Below are 14,010 nucleotides of genomic sequence, written 5' to 3' on the forward strand. Positions count from 1 at the left end.
AACATAACAAGACGGAAAGCATCAAGGCTTACCCTGCCATACATTGTCTTGTATTCTAACTCAATCCGTTGTCTCTGGCTATTTGTTCGCGAACAAAGCAACGTAGTAATAGCTTTGGAATCACATCCTACAGAACGGATAAAAAGGAGCATAATTATCTACGAAAACTTCTTTGATAGCCGAATATCATTCTTCTCACATGCATTTCTTTTGCACATATATACATTTTGCTCTGCGAGTAGGAGAATGAGGCGATCTCATAGTCGTACACACCAGAAACGTAAATCTTCAATCCAGGTCCATGTTTTATTAGGTTGGGAAGCGTTTTCACGAAACCCCAAACCCCGCGAGGACCCGAAATTATTTGGAAGGAAGTGTACTGGTGGGTACTGCAAAAAACGAGATTTTCCTCGCAGAATCATCTGTTCCAAATTACATAATTTTTTTGCGTTTTTCTCTCGCCTCTTTGACTGAATCGCACTCATTTGGGTATGGTTCGAAAAATCTCTTCTTCCTGCACAAGTCGAGTTTCAACGATGTATAATAATGATGACGTCACAAGCGGTATAAGGGACGCGGTCCAGGTTGATTGAGGTGTGTATAAGTTAATTATTTTCAAACGTGTTTTAGTGTGAATCAGCCATGTGACCATATAAGCAAGTCCCAGGGGTGAAGGAGGTTGGGGAAAAGAGGGGCATAAGAGTCCATAGAGAGACTTTAGAGGACATTTTTGCGTTTTATACCTAATCCCTTCATAGCTTTCCTTAACACTTCAGCGTCCTTCTGCGCATCAAAAGTTGTTTCGCGAACTTTGACAGATGCTCGCTTGGTTGAAGACTGAAAAAAAAAAAAATTTAGTTAGGTTAACTGGAAACGCCGATCGCACAAACATTAGACAAAATTGTGAAACATAAACCTTTCTATACATAGAGACACACACAATGGCACAGGTTTTGATTTCAGTTTTGGGCCATGCTTTAAATAACAACTCTCTAACTAGCCATGAGTTAACATGTTTTGGACTCGTTAAATCAAGATGATAGATTGATAGATTGATTGGTTTTCTGCCGGATTCTAATCATTAGAAGGATTCCGGTTTCTATTCATTAGCAGAGTTCTGGATTCCTTGAGCTGCATTGAATTACAGATTCCAAAGCTTAGGAATCCGGATTCCACAAGCATAAATTTTTTCAGAATCTGGATTCTACAAGCACAGTTTTCTCCAATTCCAGACTCTAGATCACCTTACATGATGAGGCGATTCTGATACAACTTAATTGCCATTAACTAATTAAATGATCATTAAATTTGTACCTGATGGCTTGATCCAGACTTGGTGGTGGATGTAGAGTGTGACGAGTACGATGATGATGATGACATGTATGAGGATGAGGTTGAGTAAGATGATGCTGCTGCAGGGGGTGGAGGATGGGAAGATGGCATGCCAGCAGAGGGGGGAGCACTCGGAGGTGGAGCCTACAAAGGACGTGACAGAACGTCTTAAGTCAGTAGTACATAACTGTACTATTTCCTGCAGCATAAAACACTTACAAGTCATTCCTTTCTGACCAAGATATGGCTTCTGCTATTTCATTGTAGACATCTAAGCTCTTTTAGATAATTTAAGACAGTTCCAATTTGTTTGTTTGTCTATCTTCAGTATTGAGCTCAGGTCCAGTCCCTGAAGATATTTAAGGTTCATAGAGGAAAATAAGTAAAAGTAACTGTCATGTCTTCACATTCTCTGCAAAACCTGAAAATTAGCAGAGAATGACATAGAAAATAGTGTACCAGTAAGCATAATGCACCTGCAAAACCATTAAACTGTTTGGTTAATACAATAATGATTTTTCCAGCCACTATCTTTGCTGTTCCACTGTCAATTTATTTGTTGGGTTCAGGAGAGATGCATCTTTGGTGAGAATTCTTCTGCAGTACTACTGAAACAGATTGAAAGTATGTAGCATGCAAGCAATCTTAAGCTTCCTCGCTTTAAGCGGATTTAGGGAAGGAAAGACCATTAATTGAACAAAGAAAGAAAATGTCACAGACTGAAGGTTTGACCAAAGTGAAAAACCAATAGCTAACCATGGACAAGTTAGGCTGAGGTTGAGGTGGACCAACTTGACTCCTGTAGTGGCTTGGAAATGAAGCAGTGGCCATTGCTGCACCCTAAAACATTTCAAGATAAACTGAGCTATTTTAAAATAAGTGCACATCTTAACCAAAATATGTAAGGTGGGTATGTTACGGGTCAAAATTATTAATTCAGGTTCAAACTGTTTAACCCAAATTGATTCTCAATTTAACCTTTGTCTCCTAGCACTAATTATTCATGAATTTAAAGGGCTAGAAGACAAAGGAAATGACAACCTAGGTTAAAAAATTTTAACATGATTTTAATATTATTTTGACCTGTAACATGTATGCTGTACAGGGAAAGGATTAAAGCAGAATTCCATTTGTCTCCTATGATTAATTAAGGATAGAAAATAAAAGGGAATTTTAAATCAAACTAGGTTGAATACTGGTTTAATATAACAATGGATTTTACATGATTGTCGGATGAGGTTTCCAAAATGTCAAGACCAAGGTATTTTAATAAAAACAGTGTTATCAGCCAGGCTGAAGGCTGAGGCTGATAACACTTATCCGGTACTGAGACCTTAATTATTCCTGGTATCAACAAAAAAACATATCTAACAATATTGTTTTATTTGTAGTTTGTTTTAAAGAAAATGACAACAAACAAACCATCGCATGGAACACAGATTGATTGCTCTTGGAAATTATGCATTGCACACCCAACCTACAGATTAGTCACTTCTGCCAGCAGATGACTAACTAATCTGTAGGTTGCCCAGATTTCCAAAATTAACTGTAGGTTCTTATAGCCGATGAGAGGATAAATAGTGAGTACAATGTAAAATAATACTTAGAACATGTACACCCTGTTCAGTCAGGTTCAACTTTTATATGAATTTTATACTCTCGTTATAAACTGGTCTAATGTCGGGTGAGTAAGGTATAAAATAGTCATTTGGTCCTGCATTCTATGCATGAATACTGGTGAAATTTGAAGTTACCTTGTCATTCAAATAATTACCTAATTCTTGACAGTATTCATTTTTGTAGCCATGTAGCAAACACTAATCATAATACTTACTATGGTCTATATAGCTTAAACATAGAAGTGAAAAAAAAATGTTGTCTCACTTTTACCAATGAACAATTTGTACATTAATCATTGCTTCTCTATCTTTCACCAAAGTTGCATATTTGCTCTACACGCTACATCCTTTTAAGATAAATGTTAAGCTCACCCCAAATGATAAATGTCCAGTAGATGGATAGCCCATGCCAGGCTGTGGCATGGAAGGAGGGGCCCCATAAGGACCAGCAGCATGTGGTGGTGCAGGCATCCCAGCATTAGGAGAGGGCATTGGCATACCTATTGTTTTATTAATTTATTACAAATTTAAAAAAATAAGACATTCAACTGCACCATGAAGTCAGAAAAATTTTGTAACTCAATAATTCCATAAAGCATGCATCCGGTCATTTAAACATCTATACATTACAGTTATAAATTAAAGCACATGATCTCAGTCACCAGTATGGCAGTTCATTTGCTGCCAAGTTGCATTACTTAAGCTGGGAGCTTACAAGCAAAGGTGTTTTGAGCAATGCAAGACAGTCAGAAGTCCTCTAGGAATTATTTTGAATAAATTTTTTAACAAAACAATAAATCATTGGATACAGCTTTCATATGATCTGAAGAATTACACCGATCTAGGAGGGTGTCATCCACTTCCTCGACCTCCACAAAATTCTCTAAATCATACTCAGCCTTTTTCAATTATTGTTAATTACAGTGTACCTACTAGACAGTATACTATTGAAATACATTTCAACTTACCTGATGGCATAGGGGGAGGCATTGCTGTTGGCATTTGACCTGGCATTCCAGGATACATAGAAGAGCCCTCAGGGGTGGGCATGGGCATAGCTGGACCAGGTGGGTACTGTGGTGGGCAAAATGCATGGACTGTTCAGTCACTTAAGGTCTTAACAAATGATTTTACTATGCAAAAACAAACAAGTAATTCATAATACTTTGGCTTGTTTAAGAGGTATTAAGAGAGCCAAAGACCAATGTATTAATAACAACACCAATTTTAATAAAGGTGCTGCAAGCCTACCAACATTGAATGTTGCCATGTTTGAGGCCCACCCCCCTAGACACTCAGGCCCTTTGGACCTTTGGTTACATGTTCGTTGGCTGTGTTTTAGGATGCTACAGCTAAAATATTTCATGTTCAAAACTTAATGGCAGTCCTGGTAAAGGACATAGAAAGACCTTTCCTATCTGAATTTTCAGTCACAGCCGAAAGAGAGATGACTTAATAGCCAGGCAAATTAAAACTATTACACTTACCCCAGGAGTGGCACCTACATATGAAGGTTGGCTGGCGTAGCTGTCAAATCCTAGTGGTGGTCCTCCAGGGGCTGGATACTGGGATCCTCCCCCTGGTACAGGAGGAGGCCCATACATGGGAAAGCCCCCAGATGGTGGTGGATAACTCATTTCAGTAGCTCCTTTAAGAAAGAAAACAAGAAAGTAAGAGTAGATGAAGCCACAATAAAATCAATTTCAATGTCTACTTTGTGATCACACACACACACACAGCACAATTTCACGTTTTCACATAAGCTAGAAGGCCTTGGTATCGATCAGAGATCTCCTAGTGGAAATCTGAAACAAAGGGAATTGAGAGAAGAATACTTTAATCCTTTCTTTTTCAGTATAGAGCTCTGAGGGATATGTAAGTGTTTTCTCCTGGCTTGCACATTGCATATAAAATAACTAAGATAGTACGTGCATTCTGATTGATTAAGAACCTATGGTGTCTTGTGGCGGTAAACTCATAGTTCAGACTTAAAGTTATTTTATAAAAGCAATAGACCACACTTTCTATGGGTTTACCGGCGTGATAACCCACTTGGGATGTTGTGAGAACACTCGAAAAGATTGTAAATTACTCGCATTCAGCTCATAATTTACACTTGCTTTTCTCGTGCTCTCCCAACATCCCGCATGGGTTATCACAACGGCAAACCCACCGTTCTGGCTCTTCCCATGTTTACTACATGAAAGTTACATTCCAATAAATTAGTTAATTGATGATGTGTTGTTCTGGCGAAATTCTGGCATGTTTTTCTGGATCAAAATGGCTGTCACACAGTAGACTGAGGAGGAAAAGTGTATAAAAGGGATAATAGTGTATCCACTTAATTATCCAGCTCTTTTGACGGGAATACAGCTTCAAAGTGGCAAGGTATTCTGTAGTTACTCCTTCGTTTATTTCCAAATGTTCCAGATATAAACTTAAGGAAAAACAAAAGAAAATATATTTAAATTTTTTCCCAAAGTCAAGAGAAAGGATGTTCTTAGATAATTTTGCTTCCAACTGAGTTTGGAAAAAGCCTGACTTACCACCTTTTTGAAATAAAGTGTTGACAGGCCAAACACTGCTCATAAGCTTTGCTGCAGTCTTAATTTTATTTCCTGTGGTTTATCTTACTGCAGATGTTTCAGTTAGCCAGAAAGATGACAATTTTCATGCAAATATTGGATCGCGTTTTGATTGGTCCTTTTGACACCACGGCCTTCAGTCAATAATAATTATTGAGAGCCTGAACAATGGACTGGTAGCAGGCGTTTTATTTTTTCTCGTCCTCTTAATTGCCTCGCGCTTCACATGCACTCATCTCACACTTCATGCAAAATGCTGCATTCACCTCGCTTGGCTCGTAAAATGCCTGTAATGCAGGCTAACATAAGATAGACAAAATTCAAATCCAAACAGCTGTTTTCTGGGGATGGCCAACAGTCTTGTGATCATGTCCGGTCAGTAGTAAGTAGCTAACCAAGTCTGAGTTTAAATAGCAAAGGTTCACTCTAAAGTCAATATCATCAAAATTATAATCTCCCCAGCTGTCCAGATTTTAGATTTATAACAGGTACATGTGATCACAAAAGAAAGAAGATGTCCTACATTGTGTTGTGTACCGTTTTCAGTACAGAGTGAAATATTTGTAATATATGTGTAAGGTCAATTATTGTATCTCTGTCCGTGAATTATCTATTTCACTGATACCATTTCAATGAATTTCAATAGATCTTTTGTTACCTTCAGGGAGACTACTTGTAAAAGCCCGTAAGGGTTTCTTTAGTCTTCCTCCCAAATTTATTACATTGTAACACACCGTATGTACTGTGTAATATTATGGGAAATAATAAACTCAAACTCAAACTCAAGGGTTTGAAAGAACAGATGTAGATGCAATTATTGGTATATTAATTGAAAACCACAAATTACACTAAGAAACAAATGACAGTTGCCACTGGAGACTGGGAAACTTCATCATACAATATTATATGAAACTTGATAACACCACTGAGCGCTAATAAAAAATGTATAAAGTATCAGATATCAAACTTCAAATGTGCAGAATACCAAAACAACAATGAAAAAATGACAAGCGTGAAGGTGACAATCCCAAACAGGCCTGAAAATATTGTCAATATTAAGCTTCTCATTTATGACACGTTTTATTGTCACTGACAAATTTTTTTAATTTAATAGCTTATGACTCTTCATTATTTTGTTTTCACTTGTCTTGTACAGTGCCAAGCATGATAAACTGCATGTACATGCATCTAGAGTTGCTTTATAGTAAAAATAAAACAAAAAACAAAAACAATCGAGAGACCGACAATCAAAGCACCTGTCGACAAAACCTTTTGCTTACTCATTTAGTATACGTAATTAAAGTCAGCCGGATTATAAGTCTTAATACGTTATGCATCTAGTTTTAGAAACTGCCCGTCGCTTACTTCATTCAACTGTTCATTTACACGGATATTGCAAGGTTCTGTATCAAAGAACAGACAAAAGACAGCCTCATCGACTATAAAATATTACGTAACTTACTTGCAAAAGGTGAACAAGACAATGTACAAGTTTTTAAATCGATGAGCAACTCTGTCACCGCGATCAATCGAATGAAAGGCTGAACAGATGCAAGATTACGAGATCAGATCAAAACACCACGCTGAAAAAAGCCGTAAAACTTCACTCGCTTGTAAGACTTCTTAGCCTTTTCGTCGCATGACTTCCAACCAGAGGTAATTTTTACGCTCAATGTGAAAAATGCTAGCCAAACCTTTCTATTCGACTTCCTTGATTCGACTTGAAGTCAGCAATATTGCAAATGCACTAACGGAAAGAGACTGGTAACAGGTACTACAGTCCCGAGTTGTCCCGAGTTTGTCCCGAGTCTCGTGCCCTCTGAGGTCCCCTGTCTAGGGACTAGGGACTAGATTGACGCAAAAATTCTGCTTTTATAATCCCCAAACCTCGGAAGGGATATTGCATTACATGGAAATTACACTATTTTTCGTTCCCAAGAACTAGGCCAAAGGCTTATTATTCCTTGTGAAACTCCGCAATAACAAGAAAAATACATTATTTAAAAAGACGATGAAGAAATATATACAGTATCACTCACAGTAAGAATTCCAAAAATTGATAAGCTTGCATCATTTCATTAAAATTCGATAGAGTTCATATTGTAATATTAAGCGCCAAACAATGTGATCGTAATTTTTAAAATTGATAAGTAAAGTTGGGGATCTCCTCTGAAAAGCTTAGCAGAGCTTGCTGAGTCTCCTGCTCATATATAGCTACGAATACCAAATGTACATATTTTTTTTACAACGATGGGCAAATAAAAATGCGAAAAAACGGACACGAGGCAACAAGAACTCTTTCGCTCCCGGGCGTAATTCAACTTGCTGTTAACGGTAATTCCCCCAGGGAGGATCGCGAAAATTATACGGGATTAAAGGTAAAAAGACGTTTTAGTGTTTTGCCTGTCGTGTTCTGTTTCCCTGTAAGTACGTTTCAAGATAAAGGTTTCAGCGATTTTGAGGGTAGGATTCGGCGGGGTTAACCGTTGACTGACACACCAGGACTGACAGTCTCAATCAAACACCCCCTCAAATAGACAGCTCGCATACCGTGATCTCGGTCCCAAACTTACTCCACCATATGCCCGGCTCCAGCAAAAAGTCAAAGTTCGCGCTGGTAGAAAGAGACTAATTTTTATTCATGCACTCCCGTCATCACTACTTTAATTTTCATTAATCTTGCTCTCTCGACGCCAGTCTAATCCCGATCGCGAAGAAATTCAAGATGACCATGATTAACTCCCCCAGCTACGTGTATGAACAAACTCCCTCTCTTCCGCACAGATTCCAATAAAACAGAAATAATATTAATTTTAAAATAGTGAGCGCGTGGGGGACGATGGGAAGACAGCCTCTGGGCTCCTGCCTCGACTCAAAGTTCACAGCGCAAAAACAAACTCGTCTCGCGCTCTTCGCGCTTGGCTTGCCTACTCCTGTCGGGCGCTTAGCTAGAATATAAAAACCTGTTATGTGGGCTAAATTCTCCGATTTTTTAACCAAAAGGACTACTATAAATTAAAGCTAAGCCATACTTGAAAAATTGCTGTAGACCAGCTATCGATAACAATTTGGTAGTTGCTACAGTGGATTTCCGCAAAGCTTTCGATTGTGTCTCTCATAGTATTTATATTCTTCTCTATAACTTGAAGCGAGTGTGATTTCTGGCACCTATACCTGTACGCTGACGACTCGACAATTTACAGTATTGGATCGACTGTTGATGAAGCATGCAATCTACTGAACAAAGCCCTCGACGACCTTCACAAATAGTGCATGGCCAACTCTTCAACACCACAAGAAGGAAATCTATATGCGTTTGAAAAGGAAGGGAAGGGGGGTTTTGGGCGCGAGAGAATAGGGGCACGCGAGGAGGGAGAGTTTCGCGCATCTCGCGTTTTTCTCGCGCCTAAAACTTTCTTTCCCTTCCCTTTCAAACGCCTGCCACGCAGGCTACCCCTCAAGCAATTTACTGCTTTAACGGATGGTGTTTAAATAAAGGATAATCATTCATTCAATTGCTTAGCAATGCCGGATCGTTTCAGAGGACGCAGTCCTTGGTAATGTTATCTAAACCTATAGCAAATGGCCATACATTTACGGCAGGAAATTACAAACAGAAACAGTTATATTGTGTGGAGTAGGTAACCCCTTGTTCATGAGGGGACACAAAGGGCTTGCACTGTAAGTATCCGGGAGAGCTCCATACAATTCCTTATAATTTTGTTATAAGGAATTGTATGGAGCTTTCGAGGAGACTTTTCTTAATTAGTTTAGGCGCGGCGGATTTTGTCACGTATGATCAGCGCGAGGTGTTTCTCCCGACACCCTTCTGTCAGAAAAATGTCATCATATGAAAGCAAAACAGACACGATCGCGTCGGCGGGCCGAAGCCGGCAAAAATAAAAGGCTTTTCTTCTTCCATTTCAGAGGTCAGTTTTGTTTCGATCTGGTCAAAAATCAGGTTTTTAGGTTGTCGGTAATAAAATATTGTCTTATTCTGTTCTCAAGGACCTTTAGAAAACGAGACAAACGAGATAATTGACTAGAGAAAGAAGCGTGAAAACGCTTTTTTGGAAGAAAATTTTTTTTAATTCTCGCAGCGATTTTGCGAAATCGCGAAGCGCAATATATTCAGTTTCTTCCAAAGCCGTCATGATTAAGCAGTGTAATGCCATCACAACTAAAAGTGAATTTAGTTTGTATCGCAAAAGCCGCGAAAATAGAGCTGAAAAAAAAATGGATCGGAAAAATTAATAAAATCACCAAGAAACCGTCTCGCGGGAGCTTTGTCAAACAAACCGTTGGTACGGTTTATTTAACCTAACCTGGAAAAGGAGACGTCTGCACGCAGAATGCATTTCATCCTACATGTAGTTGTGATTTCCAGAACGGACCTCGGAAGCCTCATTGCCGTAATATCTTCTACATTACAGAAACCACAGCAGAATCGCCCTGCTCGCGTGCTAACTTTCCGCTCCAATACGTATTATGACTATACAGTACCAGTGAATTGTTTCAAAATTTAAAGCGGCCGAAACTTATTTCCATCAGCGCGTAGTTAGTTAGTTAAGCAATAATAATGCACAGCACTGTAGATAACACGGTTCTAGACTATCTGACGGCTTCGCGTTTTGTTCGTCGCTGCATGCGATTTAATCGCTTATAACCTAACAGAAAATGTAAATGTACCTGAAGGAAATACCGTGTATTGCCTTACCTTAACGCTGTGATGTGTGTAAATTTGTCTTTTGCTATGGTTTTAGACAATACGACTTCTCCTGACTATCAATTGTGCGTCAAAACAAGCGCGATAATGAAATAGTCGAAGTGCCATGGTGTAACACTTTATGACAAAGTTTTAACTGGAAAACTTGTTGCCATCTGATGTCCACCTGTATAGTCTATGTTTGTAAGCTCTGCCTAAAGAATCACTGGGTTACACTGCACTCACGGGTGTCCCACCTAAAGTGCAGCCTATGTTTGTTAGCTCTACCTAAAGAATCACTTGGTTACACTGCACCCATGGGTGTGCCACCTAAAGTGCAGCCTATGTTTGTTAGCTCTACCTAAAGCATCACTGGGTTACACTGCACCCATGGGTGTGCCACCTAAAGTGCAGCCTATGTTTGTTAGCTCTACCTAAAGAATCACTTGGTTACACTGCACCCATGGGTGTGCCACCTAAAGTGCAGCCTATGTTTGTTAGCTCCACCTAAAGCATCACTGGGTTACACTGCACCCATGGGTGTGCCACCTAAAGTGCAGCCTATGTTTGTTAGCTTTACCTAAAGAATCACTGGGTTACACTGCACCCATGGGTGTGCCACCTAAAGTGCAGCCTATGTTTGTTAGCTCTACCTAAAGAATCACTGGGTTACACTACACCCATGGGTGTGCCACCTAAAGTGCAGCCTATGTTTGTTAGCTCTACCTAAAGAATCACTGGGTTACACTGCACCTTTGGGTGTGCCACCTAAAGTGCAGACTATGTTTGTTGGCTCTACCTAAAGAATCACTGGGTTACACTGCACCCATGGGTGTGCCACCTAAAGTGCAGCCTACGTTAACTTTGTTAGCTCTACCTAAAGAATCACTGGCTTACACTGTACTCACGGACGTTTGCCTCGCGCTCTCTTCAAAGACAAAAAAGCTATAGTCTGTCTGGCCAAAAATCAAGCTTTGTTTCCCCTAAAAATTTGACACCATATTAGGGCCCCGAAAGACGTTAAAAGTTCCTCCATAATAGAAGAGTGTTTTGCTAGAGTTTACAAACGTTTGGCTCATGAGTTTCAATATAAAGGTGCAAAAACTTATCAGCATAATTATAGCACACAAACATTGTCATCAAACCCCTGGCATGTAGCCTGAATAAGCCAAGAAAATATGAATAAAGCATATAACAAGAAATATTCGTCAAATGGTCTCGTTAAGTAAATTATACTTCACTTTGCGAAAGAAATTTATCGCTTGTATCCGTGTTACGCATCGAAAAAGCGAGGAGTCATCGCATGACATTAGGTAACAGAGGTAATACTCACGAGTTTCACGAATTCCCATTCCACGATTTTTCGCCGAGTAACAAATTTAAAACTTCAATTCTTACCTTACAGTGGTCGGTTCATTTACCTTACATTTGCCAACACTAATAAACATGAACAAAACGATGAAATCCGGCACTCTTCTTTCAGAAGTAGCAAGCCGCATGAAGTAAAATCCACCGATATGCGCTGCATTCTCACTACAAATATAAACATTTGCCGTGAAGAAAATACGACGAGGAGGAAAAAATGCCAGATCTTCGCCTCGGCAATGTATTCCAGCTACCAAGCCGGCGTATCTCCAGAAGGTGGACTCGAGGTGGGACAAACCTTGTGATTTTTTAGGAGCCCTTTGCGCGCAAACTAATTTATTCTGGCGCGAAATGAAGATTAAAAAAAAATGCATCTGAAATCTAATACACGACAGGAAAATTTTCGCACTTTCGAGGAGCGCGACATATTAAATCGGATTAAGTCAGATTAGCTGCCCGCGGAGAAAACATCACTGCGTGGGATGGTACTTCCAGTAAAAAGCCTCTGTGTCCTCTCATGTATGAAAAACAAAATAAACAGAACAACAAAGAAACTGTCGAAAAGCACAAATTTAATGAGTTTGAAATTCGAAGGGTTCCACTTTTTACACTGTATGTATTTCAGCAAGTGCCCCCTAGCAGTATAATTGATAATAGTAGCTAGGCAATACACCGCTGAGGCTCTCAATGGGTTTAATAAACCTTTATCCCTAAAAAGTCCAATCCGGTTGCAGTATTGCATTTCAGGGTGCCGTAATTCCTAATCTAGCCACAGTAAGTCATTTAAGGCCATATCGTTTGAGGCTGATTGAAATCCATTTTGAGGCTAGTTTTCATTAACAGAGCCACGGGAACGTAGGCAGCAAGCTTTTCCGATTGAGTTATTGCGCGAATTCCAAACTTCTTGGACAAACTCGCGCGAAAATGCTTGACTAATACGGAATCGGAGTCGGGGTCGTAATCAGACGCCGGCCAGCCAAATGCCGCGGTAATATACTAAAAATCAAACCGAAGGAGCTGGAGTCGTAAGTAGAGTTTGCTTAACTGTCATTAATAACAATCTACAGTTCACAATAGATTGCTAGAGTGGCAAAAAAGCGAAAAGAAAAGCTAAGGCTACTCTCAGTCCTGCTGGTGCCTCCAACAAGTTTTCACTATATAAGCGAACTTTGGACGAAACAACTCGGCGTACAAGCATCCCATCGTGCTTAAATGTTTCCGCTAGCTTACGAATCCAATGTTATATTTGATTTTTCGATAGGCCATTGGAAAGGGGTTTATACGACTCCTGATTAACGACTCCCACCCCGGGTCCTCTTTCAACCGTAGCAGAAAGAAACTGTCATTAACTGTAAAAGCTAACAGCCCATTGAGATCCTCAAAGACGGTTGAAGTTTCAAAGCTTAACTTTGAAAGGCCATTCGATCGATACAAAAATAACATGCGCATGCAGTCAAAGTGGCCTTTTAACATGCGGTTATTGATAGACTGGCGAGTAGTACTACGAATTAATGCATTACATTGGTTATCTTAGCAACCGAGCTTGATACAGGGTCATTGATCTCGACATATCCACCGATGTCGATCAACAATCTACTTTGGGAAACCGGTCTCCATTGACCGTGCTCGATAAGTAATGGAGCTCCCAGATAACTAATATGATCCGAATTAACTAACTTAATTATAAGCATACTAAGACAAGCTTCAAGAACTTTTAACAAATCACAAAAAAAGCTAAAAATATCTCTAAAATAATGACTATATGTTTACACGTACTATTCACCGCGGTCATCCGTCTGAGACGTTTTTTTCTCTTTGCAAGTCTCATGTATTGTTATTTCACTGTTTGTACGAAATAATCAGTTAATAAACTACCTTAATTTGATTGTTAATGATTCTTTTCCTTGAGATCCTTTAAATTCGTGCCCAAGTATAATGTTGACTGAGTCAGAACTTTTTGAGTAAGCTTTCAAAATGTTTTGTAAAGTGACAGCGAATTGGTGAATATAGTTTTAACTTATCCAGGAGCCCGCAGCCTTAAAAGTAGTCGGCTACACAGCCGTTTTTAGTGTCGTCACGCAACGTTCCCCTGGGAAGGAGCGTTGCGTGACGACTCTAAAAACGGCTGTGTAGCAGACTACCTTAAAAGGGGCTGTGCCACGAAATATATCAAAATTCAAACAGCAATAAGAACTGCCACCAAGTTGAGCTAAACATAAAAACAACTGCTCAAAACATTAGAACAAGATGTAAATAACACAGCAAATAAAACACAGCCACGGATAAGCAGATTATAGGAAGATCGTTGAAACGGATTGTAGTGGTGGTTTGTTAAAAGTTGTTTGCCTAACTGGTTTTCAAACTTAATTGTTTTCTTCTGAAACTTTTGATAAAATGTTTGGGA

At 39.4% G+C, this 14,010-nt stretch overlaps 1 protein-coding gene across 3 annotated transcripts in view; it reads right to left on the reverse strand.

Moving 5' to 3' along the window:
* LOC140933545 (annexin A5-like) overlaps nt 1-14,010 on the reverse strand; it is a 330,251-nt gene that overhangs the window by 6,791 nt on the left and 309,450 nt on the right. For 2 of the 3 annotated variants that reach the window (XM_073383142.1, XM_073383144.1), the window contains exons 1-8: nt 6,999-7,267; nt 4,439-4,599; nt 3,920-4,025; nt 3,324-3,451; nt 2,089-2,172; nt 1,315-1,476; nt 744-837; nt 33-127 (exon numbers count right to left, since the gene is read on the reverse strand). In XM_073383142.1, the coding sequence (XP_073239243.1) occupies nt 33-127; nt 744-837; nt 1,315-1,476; nt 2,089-2,172; nt 3,324-3,451; nt 3,920-4,025; nt 4,439-4,588 (819 nt within the window). In that variant the 5' untranslated portion in view covers nt 4,589-4,599; nt 6,999-7,267. Of the gene's footprint in view, nt 1-32; nt 128-743; nt 838-1,314; nt 1,477-2,088; nt 2,173-3,323; nt 3,452-3,919; nt 4,026-4,438; nt 4,600-6,998; nt 7,268-14,010 lie in introns of those variants that run through there. The other variant, XM_073383143.1, reaches the window with a different exon arrangement.

This window comes from Porites lutea, chromosome 4, assembly GCF_958299795.1.
Source record: "Porites lutea chromosome 4, jaPorLute2.1, whole genome shotgun sequence".
Taxonomy (NCBI): Eukaryota; Metazoa; Cnidaria; class Anthozoa; order Scleractinia; family Poritidae; genus Porites; species Porites lutea.